Source organism: Oxyura jamaicensis, chromosome 12 (genome assembly GCF_011077185.1).
Source record: "Oxyura jamaicensis isolate SHBP4307 breed ruddy duck chromosome 12, BPBGC_Ojam_1.0, whole genome shotgun sequence".
Taxonomy (NCBI): Eukaryota; Metazoa; Chordata; class Aves; order Anseriformes; family Anatidae; genus Oxyura; species Oxyura jamaicensis.
Window position 1 is genome coordinate 8,510,813 of NC_048904.1, and position 22,636 is coordinate 8,533,448.

General features: G+C 45.8%; 1 protein-coding gene across 1 annotated transcript in view; it reads left to right on the top strand.

Annotated features, from left to right (window-relative positions):
• HEMK1 (HemK methyltransferase family member 1) overlaps positions 1-22,240 on the top strand; it is a 31,204-nt gene extending 8,964 nt beyond the window's left edge. The window contains exons 5-11 of the mRNA XM_035338048.1: positions 10,900-11,055; positions 13,116-13,180; positions 16,687-16,736; positions 17,636-17,741; positions 18,669-18,764; positions 20,565-20,678; positions 21,767-22,240. Coding sequence (XP_035193939.1) covers positions 10,900-11,055; positions 13,116-13,180; positions 16,687-16,736; positions 17,636-17,741; positions 18,669-18,764; positions 20,565-20,678; positions 21,767-21,803 — 624 coding nt within the window. The 3' untranslated portion in view covers positions 21,804-22,240. The remainder of the gene's footprint in view (positions 1-10,899; positions 11,056-13,115; positions 13,181-16,686; positions 16,737-17,635; positions 17,742-18,668; positions 18,765-20,564; positions 20,679-21,766) is intronic.
• Positions 22,241-22,636: the final 396 nt, after the last annotated feature.

The following is a 22,636-nucleotide window of genomic DNA, read 5'->3' on the forward strand; positions in this document are numbered from 1 at the left end:
CCTGCTGTATTACCCCTAGAGGGCACTCCAGGCTCAGGCTCACAGCATTCCTGTTGGTTCTACGTCCTGTACGTTATTATAGGGTGACTTCTGGTGTCTCCTGAGCCCCTCCTCTCTCAGATGTTGCTTTTTAAAGCAAATGAAAGCTTATTCACTTAGTGGAAACAGAAATGGTCTCCTTTTATCCCCTGCCGCTACTGTGTGGGTAGAGTCAGGTTCTTGAACATTGTGGTGTTTTATTTGCTGGGAGGAGAGCTCGCATTGTGCCTGCGAGGCTTGTCACAGCCCTGCCGCCCCGTCTGCCCCTCAGGCCACCCGGGAGTCCCCTGGTGACACCTCCGTGACCCGTTGTGATCACAGCACGAGCTCAGACTGCGCAGATTTTTCCACCCTGGTTTTGTTGTGGTGGCTGCCGTGAGAACAGCGTGCTGCCCTGCAAAGGGAAGGGGGAAAGCATACTGCAGGGTGAAGAGGTGTGTTTAGCCTGGTTCACATCCTAGGGACAGAAATGCCGAGTCTGTTCCATTATGTATGCTTTTCTTGCTGGTCATGCAAGATAGACTGTGGCTTCAGCCTCCTGTGAGATCATGGAAGGTCACATTAAAAACATGAAAAAGGCTTACTGGGTCAGATTATACTGGTCTGTGTAATTGAATATACCGTGTCTTACTGGGGGTTGTAGCAGATGGTAGGAACAAAATTATAAGGGGGGGGGGGGAAACATGCAGAGAAGAATCCCCCCTTCTTTTGAGAGGCAGCAGTGAAGGGCTGTTCTACGCCAAAGCTGGATTTGGGGCCATTCTGCTTCATAATCGCTAATGGGTCTGTCCTCCATTAATTTGTTTAATCCTCTTTTGAGTCTGTCTGTCTCTGTAGCCTCCATGACATCGTTTGGCAGTGAATCTTTCTAATTTTGTACTGTAAATGCGAAAAGTATTTTCTTTGTTTCCGACGCTGCCTGCTCTTTTAACAGGGAAGAGCTTTGAACTATGTAACACGTGCAATGACCATTCAAGCTCCCCGTAACACTTGTAATTTTTAGTCTTGCCATGTCTTAATCCTTTTTCCACCTGTGATTTTTAAATTTTTAACTTGCCTCTCAAGATAGGTTGTTTCCTTTCTATGCCAGCATGCTCAGCGCACTGAAACCTCTGCTGTTTACCTGCCTCCGTCAGCTGAATGGCAGTCGTTGTGCCGCGGTGTTCTGTGGAAGCACTTCAAGCAAAGGTTTGCTCAGAGAAACCTTTCAAGAAGTTGAACCTGACTTCTAGCTCAGCATAATCATTAACCTTTCAAGAAGGTCAAGCACACAGAGAAGGGAGGATTTTTGCTTCCTGACATGTATCTGCAAATACACAAGGGGGGGCTTCCTCCAGTCCTACGTGTCAAAGCAGTGCGCACGTCAAGTGGTTTAATCAGTGCTAAAAGAAGCTTCTGATGCAGAACCACTTTTCATTTCCCTAATTTCAGTGCCACAGATGGTTCTGTTCCGGAAAGTTCAAAAGGTCGCAGGGTCTTGTGAGTACAGCCATGGATCAGGAGTCAGGAGACTGGTGGGAGTTTTTTTTTGTTTTCACGGTTTTGCCTCTGACCAGTGTTCTCTTCAAAGGAAAGCCACTTCTCTCTGTATCTCTGCCTTCCCAGTTTGGGAAATGAAAAGGATGATAGTGCCCTCATACGTGATTTAGGGTCCTTTCCTGAAATATCAGTGGAGTCCTATAGGGTGCATTAAACAGAAATGCAATAGAGCATTATTTAATGGATCAAAAATTAAATGCCACTTATCAAAACATAGCTATAAACAAATGTGCTGAAGTTGTAGCACTTCTCTTGTGGCCTCCTGGAGAGTAGATTTTGCCCACAGGTAATATTTTATCAGTATGTTTGAGGGAAAACAATGTTTTCTGAAAAAGTGGACCGTGGCCCAGAGGCCGAGGAACGGGAATTACAGAGGCAGCCTGTTATTGTTGTAAAGTAATCAGAGCTGCCTTTTGAGCTATCATCACAGCAGCTCACATACAAAGAGAGAAATAATGCAGCCTGTGCCTTGTGGCAGAGGGGCTTCATCTGGCAGAAGAGCGTGGAGAAAGATGTGGGGAGGTGCTGGGGAACGGCTCACCATAAGCATCCGTTTTCAGTGGGCTGCCCAGCAGGCGAGTGTGATCCTCGCAGGTGTTACTGGGGGACTGCCAAGTACAGGTAACAGGGTTAAATATCTCTGTAAACTGCAGTAAAGGAATAGTTGATGAAATAATATGTCCAGTTATCTTACTGACTGGTTGAGAAAGAAATGGATTAACTAGGTCAGGAGAAGAAACTGAAGGTGGATTGGCAACTGAAACAAATCTGCCTTGTGAAAGACTGTTTAGCTCATCAAAGACAAGCTCAAGGGTTAATTACTTGGCAAAGAGCAGAAATTTGCTAGCTGAAGTCTCATCAGTTTCACAGACAAGTGTATAAGAAGCACCATAAATGCCAAGAGAAGAAAAGATGTATGTCATTAACAGAGGGTGTGATTAACTCCTAAGACAGCATAGCTGGTACCTCTCTTGCTGGCTTCTTTAAAATCAGGACAGGATTTTTTGCCATGGCAGATTTCTTTTCAAACAGAAGTGTAGAAGGAAACAGTTGTTCCTGGCTTAACTGGCCAAGAAGGACTGTGGCAGTAGTTTCTCCTGGGTTCCTATGCAAGAAAAAAAGGCTGTGACAGTGCAGAGTATTGCTTCTAAGCTAGTGAGATCCACAACGGACTCAGAAATGTAAATATAATGCTAAAATCCATAGGGAAAAGCAACAGCTTTTTTTTTTTCTTTCCCCCTCTAACTTGCGCACAAACCTGTTCCTCGGGTTGACTTACGTAGGCCTTCCTACCACGTTCTCGCAGATGTGTGCTGGTAAGGCCTTTATTGCCCTGAAAGCACTCCTCAAAGTCGTCAGCTTTCTGATCTACCTGTTCTGATTGAAAAGGGCCTCAGTTCCCGAGGGTTTCAGCTGAGTAGCTCATCAGTGGTTAGAGCAAGATCTAGGACTAGAACTGGAAAAACAAACTCTGCAATGGCTGGAACAGGATGGCTGGGACTAGAGATTTCCCACATGGACAAGGAAAAAAATCTGTTTGGCTCCCCCCCTAGCCCATGCTGTGCCTTTCTGACACCCACATAAATGGGATTTCAAAGCTAGGGACAGCAAGCTGGACCTGAGCATCTGTCCAGATGCTGTGTCTGTCGGCAGTCAATGCCAGTAGCTGCAGGGAAAGAAAACATCTCAGTTCTGCAGGGCTGCGCCTGGTTAGAGAGGCTTGTGGTGGAGGCGTGAGGAGCAGCGTTTGGCAGCGCCCCTGACCCTCTCCTTGCCCCTGTGGGGCATGGCTGAGTTTAGACGTGGCAGCTGCAGCAATTTCTGTTGGGTGCTAGCACAAATGGATCGCAGAGGGTGGTGCCTTTTGGTGAACTCGTTTCTGGGTGCTGTCCCAGCCTCTCCTCCAACAGGCTTGGCCTGTGCCCTGGCACATCAGGAGCTTTTTCTGTTGTGTGGCAGAAGCCAGCCCCCTTCCTCGGTATGAGATTTAGCTGTTTGCCATCGCTTCTGCCTAAAGCCACCTTTTCTTTCAGGATCAATGCCTTCTTCATGAGTTACTCCAGTGTCTCACTTCCTATCCACGTACCTGTCTCAGCAGAGTTCTGCAACGCCCCGAGGGGAGTTTGACAGGCGTTGTGCCTTGTTTTATTTTTACTGCTGCAGTGCCAGGCAGAAGAGCCCAGGACATGCATGCTGTAGCCGCAAGCCTGCCCCTGACTCCCTGGGCTGGCTTGGTGGCCTGGTTTTGGAAAGAGGGTGTGTGGCAGCGATCTCCTGTGGCCATTGCCATGGAGGTACGTTTTCAGCTTGGCTTCCTGGTGTTTTGTCATGTGCTGGTTGGCAGCCAAGTGGACAAACAGGAGGGGAGGGGTGATTTGGTTAATATCAGATCAGGCTCTATGGAAAGTCCTGAATTCTGAGAACAGAAGTTTCTGGAAAGCACACAAATAAGGAAAACATTCCCAGGAAGTGTGCGAGAGCAGAGAGAAGGTTACCCAGGTTTTCATGGGTCTCTTTCTTTCCTTGTCCCCTCTGTTAACCTTGCAAGTCAGAGCCTCTCACCCCACCCAGGCTCCTACCCACAGGACCTTGTCTTCCCTGCTTTCCCCAGAGCATGCAGGGGAGGAAAAAGGGGTGCTGGGAGGGAACACAGTGTGAATTTGTGAGCTCCATCCTTGCCTTTTCCCCTCCCTGCCATCCTCTTGCTTCTGTTAGCCCTGTGCTTCTAATCACAGAAACATCGGGTGTCTCATTCGCTGAAGCTGGACCGCAGCACGTGATTGCCTCGCCTCGGGACCTCCACGCAGCTCTGTAGCCGCTGCTGTGCAGTGAGAATCTCTGCTGTTTCCTCCTGACTGTCTCGGTGCTGAAAGCTGCCTGACCCTGTGCTGTCTGCTGGTTGGAGCTGTGCAGCTGTGGAGCTTGTGGTTTGGGTGCTGGCAGACGCTGTCCTCACGCTGTCTTTGTGCAGCTGCGGTTCCAAGAAATACAGCGAGCTAGAGACCTGGCTGCAGGGAGGGGGAGGCAATACCAAGAACCTGTCAGAACAGGAGTGTGTGCTGGGGGGGTGGGCAGGAATGGGAGCTGTGGGTGGAGGGGTGAGGCAGAGGCTCACGGGAAGCTGGAGGTGTTTGCAAAGTTTTGCATTTATTTCACCCATCAGAGAAAATGGAGGGGGGGGGGGGGGGGGGAGACAACAAATAAATGACAGTGTGAACTTAGGGCAAATCTGGCAGTGAAGCAAGGCTTCCTGGAATAGCAAGGTGAGAGCAGGCTGAGTGGCTTGGCTGGGAAACAAAAGCTTGAGAATCTCTGAGGGCTGGAAATCAAGTAGTATGGGAAGCAAATATTTGTGTCCCCTGAATGGAACTGCAGGTAATGGGTCTCTTCTAGTCTTTGCAAGCTCCTCTTCTGCTCTTCAGGAACAGAAATGCCCTCTTACTCACAAGGATGCCCTGCCTTGCCCCGGCCCCCCCCCCCCCCCCCCCCCCCCTAGATTTTTAAATACCCTTCTGGGAAAGGTTCAGAAGGCCTAAATATCTGCCACTTTGTCCCCACTCTGTTAGTGCTAAGCAACAGTATTTATGTCCATGAAAAACAAATTATTTAATGTCTGCATCACCTCCAGCTCAGTGCAATGTAAAAACCCTTCCAGATATTTTGCTTTGCACCTAGCTTACCACCCCTGTGAATGCACAGTTTTGAAGGTAGCTGGTGTTCATGATGTCCTGAATATTTGTGTAAAATCCTATAAAATGGGGGAGAAGAGGAAGTTCTTTTTGCCGTATGAGGAAATTTGCAGCATGCAGATTGGGATTTATTCACACCAGTCACTACAGAGCTGTGAGCTGGCCCCGTTCCTGAGCCTAGCCTGCTGCTCAGGCTGCCTTGATGTCTACCTGTAGCAGATGACAAAAGGTCCCTGGAGCACACCGAGACTTGCTGGTGTACCCTGGGAAGGTATGAGGCAGCCCTGCAAGCTGTGGGGGAGAGGACAGCTGTGGGGCAGTTCTAGCTATGGCTAAGCTTCGCTGCAAGGAAAAGCAGTGGCTCCTGAGCTCACCTTTCCTCGTGACTTCTGGCTTTTCCTCTCTGCTACTTGAGCACCTGCATGCAGCCATCTATGAATGAGATGTGCAGTCTGCCCCTGAAAGCAGGTGCCAGTATTCTGAGGCTTTTGGGGGCTGTCCCAACCACGTTCAGTTCATTCCTTCCCTTCTACCTTCATGCGATTGCTAGTAAAAAGAGGATTTTCATTTCTTTGGTTTTGTCTGGCTGGCATTCAGTCCCTTCAATCCTTCCAAAGCTAGCTAGTTGAGGAAGGAGCTTATTGCACAGACTGGGGAAGGAGATCTTCAAAATCTTCCATTTCCCCACTCTAACACACGTATCATGCTTATACCCTCGTTCGTATGCACCAGGCTCCAGGGCTGAAGTAGCTCTGCCAGTACCTGTAGCACTGGTTAGCAAAACTTGCAGTGTGGGCTGTGTTGTTACTGACAGTAATGATGCGTACTGTAAGCAGCAATCTGGATTTTAGTAACCCCACAGTTGAACGTTCATCCTATCCAGCGTTTAGCTGGCGGGTAAACGTGAAATCAGGTCACGTTTCTGAAATAATTCCTTAATTTATACTTGTTCCTCAGAATGGCTCTTTGTTGGTGTTTTAATTATTTTTACAGCCTTTATTTACAACATTAAGAACAAAAAGGCAATTCAGGAGCAGCCAAGCACCGATTGTTTAGGTGATGTAGGAATCTGATTCTGATTCTTCTGACTTGGGCTTTTAAGCAGCAGGTGAGCTGCCCTCACACTGGACGTGCCAACTGCAGATCTGTCTGCTCCTGTCTGGAGCCTGGGGGACCCACTTCCATCATCTGAAGCAGCGTCAGTGGCAAAGGTGCAGATGAGGCTTCGCTGCTCCGCTCTGCCATAGTTCTCCTTTGGGAATTCGGGATGGTCGCTGTGCTCTGCAAAATGGGAGTTGTGAAGATGAATGTTAGAGGTACCCAAGTGCTCAGCATGTTTCAGGGATGAGGCACCTCAGCAACCAACTCATTCTTCTGTTAGACACTATAAAGCCTCAATCATCAAGCCTTTGTTTTATCAAAAATAGCATTTTTCTGTAGCAAAGGCCATTTCTCTCTGGTGTATCAAATCCTGTAAACTGTGTCTGAAAGCAAGCCCTTTTGAAAGGCCTGCCATTTCAGTTTAGAGTGACGTGGAGAATTTACCCAACATATTCCAAAGGTTAATTATGTAGGCTGTCAAAATGTTTTCTCTTATTTGCCATTACAATTTCTTTAATTTCATCTTAATCTTTAGGGCTGGTAGCTAACCTGAGGATTAACTTTAAGCACTGACGGCGTTGTGTTAGCAGATGCTTGCTGTCTGAAACTCATCAGTCTGAGATGAGGCAGGGTGTCCTACACAATACAGACACAGCCGTTGGACATCTGCTGCTGTCCCAGTTTCTCAGTGTCTGGGACTGGCATGTCTTTCTAGCACCTTCTGCCCCTGTTCCTCTTTGCTAGCTGTGGCGCTGGTCCAATTCTTCTCCAGAGGCAGGGACTGCCAATCTGACGGAGTGTCTTGTGCTCTGTGTATGAGGGCTGCAATGCATGGCCACAAACACTTCATCTCCCAAGAGGAGGTTTGAAAGCAGTTCTGCTGTGCTCTGCAAAGTGCTGTAATTTGCCAGTTTGCAGCGGTGACATCTGCAGAGAACTGGGGAAGCACAATTTTTCACTGGATTGCTTCAGAAAGGATGGAAAAATACCAATACAATACTATCTGAAGAACACTTTCAAAACAACTTTGGATATCTCAGTCACTCCTGATTTCTGGAAAGGAAAACTCATGGCCATGGCAGTGGGCTTACGGGGCCCACTCTGCGTTGTGGCTGCTGGGCTTTCCCGGTTCTTTTACGGGTGTCGGGGAAGTTTGGTTTTCATGGGAAAGTTGTAAATGAAGGAAAGGACAGCTAACGTCACAGCCAGTTAATGCAGTATTATAAAATGTCTTATTCCTGTGCATTGTTTTGTGTTTTATTCTTGTTTTTAATACACACAGATACAAATTTAATTAAATGTCAGTTTTATACCAGTAATTTCTCTTTTCCTAATGTGCTGGTTAGGATATACATTCTGTTTTGCTTGTCAGTGAAATTTACCTCCAAAAAGAACTTAGTTTTGTAATTCTAGATCTCTCTGATTGTAGTCAGATACTAACATCGGGAAGAGGAACTAGTTTCTCTAGGTCATCACATTATTTTTAATGCTATCTTTTAATTTTGAACTATTACGATAAACGTGCTCATTATGAGTGAAATAGCCTTTGCCTCCAAAAGAGGTACATGAAGTAACCAAGGCAATGTGGCAAGGGAGTCAGGAAGCAGGATATGAAGCTGAAGTAATGTCAGCGTCTCTTTTTTAATATACCTGTGGCAAAAACTGAGATCAGTCGTACTTAAACAAGAGCTTTGGCAAGCACTCTCACAATACTTTCACTGTGGAGCATATAAAGTAGAGCTTCTCTAATAACTCCAAGCTTGAAATTGCTGGTGATAAACGTTAATGAAGTTAATAAATGCTGACAGTAGTTCTACTTTAAGGAAACTGCATGTGGACGTTTGTAATCAGTAACTCGTGTCCCTCTGTGACCAGCCCTGGAGATGGATGGTTCTTCTGAGCTAGCACAGAGATTTCCTGGAAATATTTATATGTGACCAGAAATGGCCAGCATTTAAGAGAGCAATTTAATGTCCGAGTGGAATTTTTTGGGTGGTTCTTCTCCTGTGGTCTTGGAATCATCAGCACCTGTTGTGGTTGCAGTCTCCCTCTGTCTTTGTTGCAGACGTATTTTCAAACTGAGTCATCCATTTGAAATGCAAAAGCCGCTTTCACGCGAGTGGGTAGATGCGGTGTTTATTTTTCCACGTTGTTATCTGAATACTGGTGGTCCTCTAATGGCTTCCCACAGTCTTGTCTGGGAGCCTGTGAGAATGTTTTCCTCCACGGTTCTCTAGGAAAGGAATCCCAGAGCAGCAGCAGCAGGGAGGAGGTGATTTTTGTTAACAGAACTCCCTTGCGAGTGCCGTGCCACTAACAGCACGGTACCCAGGGCAGGGCACTGCAGCGCAGCCCCTCGTACCTGCCTGAGGCCAGCATCAGTCCCCAGAATCAGTCTCCATACTGAACCTTGCGGTGGAGAATAGTGTCCTTCAGCCTGTGGGCTGCTTCTCCTTCGCTTTTGGGCAGGAGCCCAGTGAGCGCTGCGCTCATTTCTGAGGAGCACAGAGAGCTGTCAGAGGCAGAGGGCATGGGCTGGAGAAGAACAAAGGCAGGTTTTGAGTGTCTGGTGAGCAAACACCTGCGTGGTTCTGGCTTGTTCCAGCTCAGCAACTGCAGGAGAGTTGAGAGAAAACTGTGCAAACAGCTGAAGGAGCTGTTGCAGGCCCCAGAAGGCTGCGGCTGTGAAAAGGAGCCTGAAGAAGGTCAAGGAGCCAGTGTCTCCCCAAAGTTGGCATGACTGCAGAGCCATGCTACTGGAAAAGCAACAAAGCCAAAGGCAGCCGAGTTGAAAATAGCAAAGGTTCAGAAAAGTTGATCTAAACAAGAAATAATGTTACCAGAAGAAATATGGAGTGTCTACACATTCAAATAAACCAAATCTTTCCTTTCTGCACGTGCTTTCAGCTGGAGAAATCAACAGGCAAAGGGTTCTACTAAAACGAAGCAGCTGAAAGCTGCCTGGCTTGCTTAGGGCAGGCCGGCGCTGAAAGAGGCCTGTTTCCTCATTCGGGCCTGAAGTATCACCAGCTTTGCTTCTGTGAAGAGGCACAGTGTTTTATTATATTGAAGAGCAATTCACGTCTTGTGTGCAACTAAAATGCTACCTGACAAATCAGCCCATGTCTCTCAGGGACTCTGGCATGTTTCCCCAGAAGCTCCTCTAACCCAGCTCTTCATTTTTACACCTGCTTGCAGCCTCTCTTCCTACTTCCTGCAGATGCAAATCAGCCTAGCATGAAGGAAGACCAAGAGCAACAAACACCTTCATAAAAACTCCACAGCTTTGCACAAACCATCTGTTACTTTGTGCCCCAGTGTGGTTGATGTATCCAAGGAAGGGTTTATGCCCTTACCTGTAAGCGTGCCTGGTTTAGGCTCCTGGAAAAGGCCGTTACTTTACTAAAGAGAACCTGACCTGCCTGCCAGGTTGCGTTACTTCTAGATATTCCTGCTTATGCCAAGACCATGCAAAATGTCTTGTAGAGAGTGGGAGACCGGTAATTTTCCTGGTAATGTCTTTCATTTGCACCTGTTGGTAAAATCAAGCCAATTCTTGTGAATTTTGTTAAGCTTTCTAGATTTGCAGGAGAGATTCAAGAGCAGATCTCTCAAGTGAAATAACCCAGCCATTGTGGGAGCGCCTTGGGCAGCAAGGCCTTGTTTCTATACAGTTGTGCCATGGAAAGAACAGGGGTCTCAGGGAGCTGTGAGCACCTGCTGAAGCAAGGTGTCTAATAAGGCTTTTCTCTGGTGAATAGCAAGGGAAGCTCATGCTGCAGTCTGAGGGAGGCATGTGTGTGTTCTGTAGCAACTAATCTCTCATTTTCACAAACCTTGGAACTGTGTATCTTTAAGACCTCTCCTGCTGTGTTGGATTTTAAATGAAATTGCCAAGGGATTTCAGAACTAGATTGATGGGAGGGAGGAAGCAGAGGCAGCAGAGATGTATACGGCTCAAGAAGCATGGATGAAAGCCTTTTCCATGTGACTTTATTCCAACAAAACGCAGTAGGAGTCCACAATCTGAAAGCCGTGCAGGGACATTTGGGTCATTTAGTAATTCACTGCTTTTGCTTTTCATCTGCAGGTTGGGTTATTGGTTTAGTTGTTGTTCAGAGCCATATGGCTGTCTCCAGATTATTTAAAAGTTCAGAATTCTTAAGTTGCGTAGCATGCAAATGCTAAAGGCTAGAATTTGGGGGTAAATAATACGGTGTTACAGAAGATAATGTGCTCCAGCTGTTTGGTTATTGTTTTTGCCAGTGCTAGAAGACCTCAGAGGATCCCTGGGAAACTGCATCCTGAGGATTTGGTTACTAATCATACCACCCTGTGGGGGAGATGGAGCTGAAATGACTTCTTGTGTGTCAGCTCCATTGCTGTCATTTATGTTTTAAAAATAAGCAAAATACTGCATTTTACTGGGCTCCAAACCCAATGAATTTAAATTCCTTCAGTTCTCAGAACACAAAGGTGAGAATCAAAACAGCTTAGAAAAATATTTATATGATTTCTTTTGTTTTGGTAGGAGCTCATCTCCTTAGTTCTGGAGGAAGAATCTCGGAAACATGAGGAGAAGAATTCAGGCCTCTGCTTCTCAGTTGCTGTCCCACATCCTGTTATCCTGGAGATCGGCTGTGGCTCTGGAGCAATTGCTCTGAGTCTCCTGTGCAAACTGCCTCAGGTGAGCTTTTTTCAGTGCCCACGGTACAAGAGATGTCTGTATTACAGGACAGTCCCACTCCACCAGACTATATTGAGGCTTTCCAGACAAACCTATTTGACTTGATGGGACTTAGCTGCTGCTTTAGCAGCTAAGGTCTTTGACGATCAGACTCTGTAAGTTCATGCTGGGTAGAGGGAGGGTATTCAGGAATTGCTCTCCCTGAAGGAGTAGCAAAGGTAGTCGGAATGAGAGAAGCAAATGTGCTCATTCTTCAGCTGTCACAGCTCATTATTAATCACCTTATCTTGAAGCTGTGGTGGGTGTTGGTTTAAACTAATATCCTGGGTTGTGGACAAGATTGACTGAGGCATGAGCATACACTCTATTAGTCAAACGTGTGGGACAGTCATCTTTAAAATCACCGTGCTGTTAATCAATAGACCTCATCTCTAAGGGACCGAAGAGACCAAATGAATATAGGAGAGACATTCCCACGGAAGTATCAGTAGTTAGGATCAATATGACAAGCAGATGTCACACTGTCACAACTGCCAAACCACTTTTTAAAAGCCTTGTGTTCCCTGATAACAACCCCCACCTTTTGGACAGAATGGAAAGAGCGGGAAGGGAACTGAGATCTGGCTGACCAAAGCCCTTCTTGCCCATGATTGTTATGACATGAGACAAGATTAGTGAGATACTGTTGGTAAATGGGAAAAAAATATAAAGAAGAGAAATGAAGCCAAGATCTCATCACACACAGATTTCAGCAAGTCCCTTCTCGTGAGCAAGAAGCGCTGTGGCCAGCTCTTCCTCTCAGAGAGAGGAGCGTGAGGCTTGGTGTGTTAGAGAGGTCAATGCCTGTGTTCCTCTTCGCATCGACCTGATAAGGTTAATACTTGGGCTTCATGACTTCTAAGTATAGTTACTCTGATTTCCTGAGCTGTGCTTCATGCCCTTTTCCTTCCCTGTCAGGTTAAACAACTGTGCCAGTCTGTCCCTGTAACTGATAATAGTCCTTTCTCTGCTGGCCAACACAAACTGCTGTGCCCAGAGACATCAAGAGCCTTGACTGAAGAGAATGAACAGTAGCCACACTGACACCTAACTTGAGTTTACATTCTGAGTGATCTCATTCAGTGCTTGAGGCAGAATTTGGCATTAGGGTATCAAGGAAAAACACCAGCAGCTTTTCATTTATGGTTTCAGGTGTGTCCTTTACCTTAAGGGCTTTGTGGGGGGGGGGTACTGGTCTCAGGCTGTGAAATGAATCCCCCTAGGAATGATGGTTGATCGTACCGCTGTCATCCCAGATGCAAAGTAATTTCTTTGAGTATGCTTTCTCTGTGTAAATACTTAGCCACATCTATGTTTAAAAACAAAGCAAAGCAAAAACAAGTCAGGCCTTTGCCTGCACTTTTCCTGAGGTGGGATGGAAGGTCAAACATATCTGTAACCACCCTATCCCAGGTTGCTATACCAGAGGACTCCCAGATACTTGACACGCTGTCAAGTACAAGCAGTCAATACGTGTGGTGAATGTAGTGTAAGCACTGTAAGGACTGCAGTGGTATAAGTAGGCAAAAAGTGTTTGCCCAACATATGGAAAATGCCAGAACCTCTATCCAAGCTGTTGTGTTAATGCTGGGAAAGATTCTGTCCACATTAGAGTGGAGAAGCCTAGGATGTGATCTTCTTTTAACCTGTGCCCACCTCAGCCTTCGGCTTGCAGAAGCGTTGAGTCTCAGGCTGCTTAGGAGCCATGAACCTCTCAAGAGCTGTGAGTCAGCGTGACTCCATTCTTGTGAGCTGAGTTGGTTTGGTCAGAAGCCTGTCCGTTTTGGTAGAATGCTGGCAGTGTTGCACATTGCCTTCTGTCATGTTAGTTGCCTAACTAGAAGTGAACTGTGCTTCCATCGGTGCCCTGAGAGGCATTCATCATGAGCTGTTCCTTTTAGGAGCTGAGGGGGAAGAGTCAATTGGCAGGTTTTATCTCGCATGTCTTTTCTGGCAGAGCTTGTCTGTTCAGGAACCCTGATGTTGTAATGCTTTTGTTTGTTGTTGTCTTTCTGTCCTAGAGCCGGGTGATAGCTGTGGATAAAGAGGAGGCTGCTGTGGATCTCACCAAGGAGAATGTGCATAGGTACGAGCCCACGTATTACCCATTTTTTTGTAAATCATTGCTTGAGGAAGACCAGGAGTCATCAATGTTTGAATGTATTTATCACCACTAGAAACTAGGGAATTTTTAATTGTTTGAGCTCCCAAAGTGTGTAAGAATTTGAAAAAAAAAAAAAAAAAAAAAAAGTTTACCAGGATTTCTTTTCCTTTCACTTGTGAATGCTCTTTGCATAGACAGTGGCCGGAATGCTGTCTTCCAAGGGTTTTCAAGGCATTTCGTGGTCACTACTCTTGTTCTTTTCTATAGACTTCGTAAACTTAGGCAGCAGGTAGTGAGAATGCATGTCACTTAATTAAGTTAAGGACAGGTATAGCCCGAATCTTACTCTGTCTGGCTACCTACATCATTACTGCCGTGCTTGTTCCTCTCATTGCTCCTCTGGATATAAGCTTTCACACCTCACTTTGTGTTGGTTTGGTATCCCTCAGTGTCCTCCTTGCAGCCTGGGGTTTGCTGAGGACAGAGCTGCTGAGTCCTTGTGCCTGAAGGCAGAACAGCTCTCAGGAAAACCTTGTCCTTCCTAGCAGCTCTGCTTCCTCAGCTGGTTCTGCTCCACCCAGGCTGTTCTGGATTGTCATGAGCCTGGTGAGCACCAGAGGTAAATCTCAGTATGATTTTGAGTCTAGGAGCCAAGTCTTTGTAGATGTTGTGAAGGGTACAGAGCTCTTGTATGTATTCATATCCTCTGAAACCTCTGGGCCCGGGGCATGAGTTAGAACAGTCTTAGGAGGGATTCCTGTTGCTACCTCTTCTGGAGTCTCTTACAGCTGCGAGTTGTAAAAATGATGCTCATTAACTGACATTACTGTTCTCAGGGCCCACATACCCTTTCTTCCGAAGCTGCTGCCAGCACAGCGGTTACAGAGACAGGCTGCTCCTGTTTCTGGCTGCACTGAGTGGCATCTCCACTTCTTGCAACCTGGTCCCAGATCTTATGTGAGTCTGAAGTGGTGGGTAGAAACACAAACCCTTCCTGCACTTTTACCACATCAGTAGCCTGTGCCTCCTATTCCAGCTATGGGGAACAGGCAGCAGAGATTTCCTCCTGATGTGTGAGTATCAAACCAAGTTCTCTTGCGGTTTTACAGAAACATAATAAAAGCAAGCAAGATCTTTGCCTACTTGGTAGAGTAGTGCTCTGGCATGTGGGAAAAATTGTCATATTATCCTTGCTGGTTGGCTCAAGAATGACTATAGGGAGTGTGAATGCATTGCCAGAGAACCTCATGTTTCTCCACGGATATTTTCATTAAGGGATCTTGTCTGTGGTGCCCTGTAGCTGCTGGGAGAGAAGCCAGTAGGATAAGCTGTGTTACTGCTTGACCGAAGCCAGCTTGGTTCTTGCCTTCTTTTAAGAGCTCCCTTATCACAGCTGTGTTCCCTGGGGGGGAGGATGCCTAGGTGAGGCTGTGCCAAATCAACAGCAGTGCCAGATTCCCCATCTGTGCACACTGCAGGTAGGTGCAGGAATCCCTCCTTTTCTTGATGCCTGTGTGTGGTGACCAGGCAGTACCACAGGCCCTCAGCAAAGGCAAACAGTATTTGAGTATAAGGGCTTTCCTGCAGCATGCTCTATGAACGCCATCGGGCAGGCCCTAGAATGTTACGCTAAAGAGCTGGAAAGAAAAATCTGCCATTGTGGTGAGTCTCCTGGGAGCAAAGAGCATACTGGGAAGAGCTCCAGTTTTGTCAGAGGTTTCTCTAGGCACCTGCTGCAGCAGGGGACAGGGCAGGTCCTGTCTGCCAGTGTGCTGTTGGTGGTCAGGGAATGGCACCTCCTGTAGGAGGCTTGGAGTCTTTCTCCATCAGCAGTTCTTGACCAACCTTGTTTCTCTGGCTCTGCAAAGTGCCTTCTCTGTTGTTGCTCAAATGTCTTCTCAAAAGCCAGAGGCAAAGCTTGGGAGAAGAGCTATTGTGATGGGTGGTTCATAAAGCTGAGGAATTAGGGCTTATGTTCCTCCCTTGCTGTCTCATGGTCCCTGCTTCTGTGCCCTCTCCTGTAATATTAGGCTATAATCAAGTACTGTCAATATAATCAAAATATTTAGTATAATCAAAATATATTTAGTATATTCAAGAAATATAATCAAAAAATATTTAAGTATAATATTTTGAGTATAATCAAAAAATATTTAGTATAATCAAAACTGTCATCTCTTTACTGCCCCAGGAGCATCGAGGGAGCTTTTCCTAGGATCCCAAAAGTTTAGGGGGATCTCTGCATACTTCCCTCTGGCACGGAGTATAATCTGGAGCGAGCTGGGAGGTAGGAATGGATCACGCCAGGTTGAGCCAGCCTGGAGTATCTCGCAATGGCAGCCTGGCTGTCTCAGGCTGTTCTACTTGGGATCAAGTCAGTAAATAAGAGAGATCAGAATCTTGGCTAAGATTTTTCCCTAAGAAATACCAAGGTGTTTAAAGACATGTTTCTTAAAAATAACAAACCACTTTGCTTACTAGTCACAGGTAAAGGGAGAGGTATTTGTGTGTTCTTGTACCTTTGGGGACTCTGCTGGTGTGAGTACCCCGGGGAGGTCTGGTTACAGACGAAAGGCACTGAGAAAAACATTTCCTGATTAATGTGCACAGAGGTGGCAGGGATGAGATGGATCATGAGTTAGAAAGTCACATCTGAAAAACCCTGCTGTGCTTTAAATACATTTTACTGAACAGTCTGTGCATGTCCCTAAAGGGGACAGCTCCCCTCTCTGCAACTACCTCAAAGAAGGCTGTAGTGGGGTGAGGGTTCATCTCTTTTCCCAAGCAACCAGTGATAGGGCTATAGGGAATGGGCTATAGGGAATGGCCTCAGGTTGTGCCAGGGGAGGTTTAGGTTGGATATTAGGAGAAATTTCTTCACTGAAAGTGTTGCGAGGCATTGGAACAAGCTGCCTAGGGAAGTGGTTGAGTCAACATTCCTGGAGGTATGTCAGAGACGTGTTGATGTGGTGCTCAAGGACATGGTTTAGTGGTAGACGTGGCAGTGATAGGTTAATGGGTGAACGTGATGATCTTAGAGGACTTTTTCTAACCTAAATGATTCTATGAGTCTATACAGGAGTCCTTTCTCCTGGTCTACGTCTGGCACAGGGATTCTGCTACACTGCGTGTGCTGGCTTCTTGGTGCAGCATGCCATAAAATCTCGTCACCTCAACACACTCATGTGAGATGAAACGTGACTCTATAAAGATGCCTAAAAAAATACACTCAGAGGACAGAACACTGTTAAGATCCTAACTGTAAAAGGAAAAAAAATGGCTGACAAACATGAGCCTGTTGACTTCCCTTACAATATCAAATTTATGTATTTGATGCTTTTAATTGTGTTTTTCAGTGGGATAGGATATACATGCATATGATAAAAGGTGTGATTATTCAGTGGTCTGTTTATTAAATATGCTGTTCATGAATCCACATAGATGAGCTTTCTAATCTTTCTATTTTGCATCTGAAATTTTATCTACAGGCTGCAGCTCCAGGACAGGATCCACATCCTCCACCACGATGTTTCATACAGTAATTCTTTTTGCTGTTGTAACTTTTTGTCCCTCTCCCTTTTTACTTTGCTGTTGGGCATTGGGCATGAGAAACAACGGAGGGCCACCCCACTGGGATACGGGTGAGGAGGGTGTTGAAGTAATAGAGGAAAAGGTCAGTAGGAAGTGTACCCGTGAAGCTTTTCCCATTAGAGATTTCCAGGCCAGATTATCAGCTGAGGGAAATCTGACTTAATCAGAAGATTAATTTTTCCTGATTTTAGGTGTCTAAAGGTTGATTCTGAGCCGGTAGATTCTGAGCTAAAGGTTGATTCTGAGGGGTAGGCTCTGTTCTGGGAGCCCGGCCTGAGGACAGAGCAGCACTCCCAGGGTTGTGGTGTCTGGTCCAGAGCTGGTACATATCAGTCCAGACAGCAGCACGAACATAAGCTGAACCTTGTTAGCAGAAAGGCCACCCTTTAGAAGGCTGATACAGATGAGGGCTTAGCTCTTTTGCGTATTAGAGGTCGTGTAGCTTTGATAAGAGGAGGGATATACATCCTGCCAGCTAGCCCAAGCTCTCACTTAGGTCTGCGTGGTCTATCAAGTTCCAGTTGTTGCTTTAGATTTAGTTGGGCACAGATCTCTCCGGAGCATCCCGGTCCTGTGTACTGTAAGATATTCCACCAAGCAGGACTGTGGATAGAAAAAAGATAACTTTGTCTGTTCTTAGCTTTGTGTCATTCTTATGTTCAGGGTGGGAGAGTGACCAGGCGAGGCTGTCCCAAAAAGATACGGGATAAAATTCTACCGGAGAAGCAGAACCAAACACACTTGCAGCTGTCTGGAAAGACAGTTTTCTGGACAGGATTTTGCTATTGAGCTTAGAGGAAAGGTTGCTGTGGTTGAGAGATGGTTGTGATTCTTTTTCTTTCCTAGGTTCTGCCAAACAGCTGCTACTCTGGGGCCCCATGGACTTCATAGTCAGTAACCCCCCATATGTTTTCCATGAAGACATGGCTTCCCTGGATGCAGAGATCCTCTGGTAATCATTCTTACTTGTAGGTGTGTTTATATATAGTATACAACAGTACAGTAGGTATGTTTATATATAGTATACAACAGTACAGTATTACTTTGATAGTGCATACAGGTCTGAACCAGTACCAAAGTATTTTAAATATTTATAAAAATGGAAGAAGCACACATGTTGAAATTACTAAGTTTCCAATCCAAAACTCTTTTAGAACATTTTTCATGCTAGATTGTTTCATAAGTGATGTGTGTATGAAAGAAAGTATAATTATTCTGGGTAGCTTTTTGTGATTAAAAAAATAGGTGAAAATACTGTGGCCCATTCTTGTCACAAGTCATCTTTTAAGCAAACAAACCCACACAAACATGAAAAGGCTCTTCTGAAATGTGAAACTGCTTTGTGTGTGCTGGTCTTCCTCCAAATTGATTGTCATGCATGTCAGGACAGAGTCCTATCTATACACACCCTTGTGCAGAATGTGCCCAGGAGTAGATTCTGTCCTTGAAAGTGGCAAAGTTCTCGGCATCCTAATTTGCTCTGCTAGGTTAGAAGGCAGTCCAACCTGGCTATTGGCACAGCTGAAATAAAGCAAGTGCTCCATCACTGTACAACCCGCTCTTTCCCTGTCCAGCTAGCACAGAGAGAACATACCACGTGTTGGAACTGTGTAACCCTGGCTGCAGTTGACTCAAAATTTTCAGAAAAAGCTCAAGGAATGTATTCTGCTTGTGTTCAATTTGGAGTTTCTCAGCCTAGAGGTGGCAGCCTTCTTACTCCCAGTATTTCTCCTAAAAGCTGTGGAAGTGCTCTCACTTGCTGTAGCCAGGCTGGAGTTCAGATGTATTGCACCTTTCTCTGTGGTGTCAGGCAGTGGCTCAATGGCATGGCTCCTGCCACGTGAATTGCTGATAATGTTGTCTTGTTCCCAATCCCTAGCTATGAGGACCTTGGTGCACTGGATGGAGGAGCTGATGGGATGAGAGTTATCAAAACAATTCTGGCTCTGGCTCCTTCTCTTCTGAAGGATTCTGGGTAAGTACAGCTCTCTTTTTGAGTTTCTTGTATGTTTTCTGTCCATTTCTATAACTACCATTTTTCTTTCATACAGGAAGATGCAGAGGGAAAATAGTTGTGAAAATGCCATCTAGAATTAGCATTTAAATATATATATATATATATATAAGCAAAATCAGCCTGGTTAATACAGGGATACGGGCCTTCCTTGACTAGTGATGATGTTTCATAGTCATTAGTGAAATGAGAATCTTTAAAGGTTGAAGCACTAACAGAAGGAACATGAAAGAGAGCAATGGAGTAAGAAGGAGCACAAAAAAGGAAGCTAGCTTAAGCAGAATAATTGATGGAGGGAGAAGCAATACAGAGCTCTGTGGGGATGGATGTAGATCTCTATTTCCCCCACACCCATTCTTTAGGGGAAACTTGTATGTTGTGCCAGGATGCAATGCTGAATATCCTGGGAGAATGATGGTAATCAGCCAGGGATAACTTCTTAAATGTTAGATTTCTTCACTGTGAATTCTTAAGACTGGTTGTTTCTATTTGTTATGTGGGATCCATTTTATGCCTCAACATGGACAGCCTGATACCCAAATGTCTTGTGTCGGCACATTCCCATATCCTGTTGAAAATTCCTCATCTTTTGGTTAGCATAGGAGAGGACACTGAAAATCTGCTGTTTTGAGAAGAGGAACAGGACTATTGAGAGGCATACTGAAAATAATTCATTGCTTATGGTTTTTATGACCACAAGAGCAGAAGATGCTCCCCAGGGTTTCCCAGCAACAGACGGGAACCCCATTTCCTGTGGGGTTGGTTGTTAGATTTTTTTTTCTACTTCCTTTTTACTTGTTTTATAAAGTGGAGCTCCTTTTCGAGGGGTGCAAGCTTTTTAAGGTCAGGAATGAGAACCACACCCAGCTGGTAATTAGTTTGGTGAATTTATAGGGAGTATTCAGTGTGGGACATTTCAGGAATTCCCAGGAGAGTGTCTGGTTAGGGCTTGGCCTCTGTACTTTGCCTGTTAAACTTGTATCCTGCTGCACTGTCAGAGGCTGGAACCCATTTCCACAGGCCTGTAAGCTAGGCTGATTCTGCCTTGATGTGGGAGCAGAGACTCGTAAATGGCAGTGTCACAAAGCCCAGCTGCAGCAGAAGTGGAAATAGCCCTCCAATGTGAAGCCATGTCCTGGTGCGTTACCTGAGGCTGTCTGACAAGTTCCCTTGTTCCTGTTGCACTCTCCTTTGTACTGTCCTGTGCGTAGGGCTGTATGGCCTGAATCCTGGTGGTGTTTTCATAATTGATCTGTGGAAATACTATGGCTAAAATGTGTATACTGACTTGTGTTTCGACTCTCACCGCAGGGACCTAATGTCACCCCATTTATACAACGAGGTGCCAGTCCAGTATTGAGTATTCACGCATTTGTATCATAAAACTTCATTCTGGCTCTTCCTCAGCAGCCTGCTCCGCTTTAAATCTTTGTGGACCTCAGACAGACAGCTGGTGGTATTCCCACATGGGGTTCAGAAGGGATCCTTAGGTCTTAGTACCAGGGTTTAACTGCTCACATAGAGGAGTACCATGAGTTTCCCTTAAGATCAACATTTTGTTCCCCTGAAGGAGGCAGTTGGAATCTGCACCTTCTATGGACCGCTTCAATCTGTTTTAAGATTGTTGGTTTGCAGTGTTTTGACCTTCTCATTTCCTGCACTCATAGGAGTCTTCCAGGAAAGAAGACCTTAATTTTTATCATATTAGCAACCTAAATATGTGCATCTCCCCACTTTCTACTCCTACGTGTGTCCTTTCAGAAGCGTGTTTCTGGAAGTTGATCCCAGACACCCAGATATGGTGGAGAACTGGCTACAGGCACACCCAGACTTACTACTCACCCTTCGTGCTGTTCACAAGGACTTATGTGGCAAGTGAGTTTGTTTTACCTTCAAAGTTTTGATTCAAGTGTTGGTCTGTGTCCTGTGTAGATTGGATATCTACCCTGATATGTTGAGTGGAACACAGCAAGAGAAAGCAGTTGAAGCCAGCCTTTAATAAAATCACAGAATCATTAAGGTTGGAAAAGACCTCCAAGATCATCTGGTCCAACCATCCCCCTACCACCAGTGTCACCCACTAAACCATGTCCCCAGGCACCACATCCAACCTTTCCTTAAACACCCCCCGAGACAGTGACTCCACCACCTCCTTGAGCAACCCGTTCCAATGCCTGACTGCTCTTTCTCAGAAGAAATGTCTCCTCATTTCTAACCTGAACCTCCCCTGGCACAACTTGAGGTCATTCCCTCTAGTCCTATCACTGGTTATCTGTGAGAAGATGTCCTTCTTGTAGTGAGGGGCCCAAAGCTGAACACAGCACTCGAGGGGTGGCCTCACCAGAGCAGAGCACAGGGGGACGATCACCTCCCTGGCCCTGCTGGCCGCACTGTTCCTGACACAAGCCAGGATGCCGTTGGCCTTCTTGGCCACCTGGGCACACTGCTGGCTCAGGTCCAGGTGAGCATCAACCATCACCCCCAGATCCTTTTCCTCTGCACAGCTTCCCAGCCACTCTGCCCCCTGCCTGTAACACTGCATGGGGTTGTTGTGGCCAAAGTGCAGGACCCAGCAGTTGGCCTTTTTGAACTTCATCCCTTGGCCTCTGCCCATCGACCCATCCTGTCTAGGTCCCTCTGCAGGGCCTTCCTACCCTCTGGCAGATCGACACTTCCCCCAGCTTGGTGTTATCTGCAAGCTTACTGAGGGTGCACCCAATTCAGTCATCCAAGTCATCAATAAAGATATTAAAGAGGGTGGGCTCCAAGTATCTCAACTTTATGTCCTGAGATAACCTGGCAAGTGTCTGAGTCAGAAATTCTGACACAGGTAAACATTTCTGATAAGGTGACTGGCTCTGGTGTATTTACCACCATTGGAAAACTGCTGCTTCCATATGATGGAATTGTAACCATATTCTCCCTAGCAAGACTTAAAGTTCTGCTCGTACTTTTCCTCACAGGCCTAGGTTCCTGCACATCCAAAAACAAAGCAGATGACAACAGTGCTGGAAATGACATTCCTCGCAGTGTGCTTTTTGCTGATGAGCCCTGCTGAATGGCTTGTTGAAAACTGCATGGCAAAAGGAATCTTCACTTCATTTTCCAGTGCATTGATCTCTCCATGCAGTGACAGACCCTTCATTTCCTAATACAGACTTCATCTTGCACTTCAGAGGTTCAACAGAGCATTTAAAAGTGTTTCATCTTCTTCAGGGATCTACATGTGACTCTTCAATTTACTCTGCTTTAATGACTTGCTAATCTCAGGACTAACATGGAGGAGTTGACAGCTCCAGATATTTCGTTGCAAATTTCAAAGAAATACATTAAAAATACAGTTTCTCAACATGTCAGATCACCCACTTAACCTTCAAGGGTTTTTTTTCCTTATTTAACCTTGGGGTAAACTTTGAAAGAATATGACCAGATTGGTTGATCGGTCCAACTCTGGCTTTAGTGGCTCGTGAATTTGCAGGTATAATGGGACGTGACTAACCTGCAGGTTTGAAATTCAGGTCTCTTTCAGGTTCCTGATGCTCTGGAGTAGCTTTCCAACAGCAAAGCAGCTTTCATTTCTGAGTCCTGCTGAGTGGCATGTCATTTGAAGTATCAGTGCACACATTACACCGTGACTGCCTAGGAGAGACAAAGTTCTGCAGCTCAGATCATGCCTGGGTTGTGATGGATGTGGTGAAGAGATTAAGCAGGAATCTATGGATCAGTCTGCCCTCTCCTTTGGAATGTGCTTATTTGGAGTAGAAGGGGAAAGCCTTGTATTTGGACGGTTGTGGGCCACAGCTGATAAAGCATCTCTTCCTGTCATACATGTT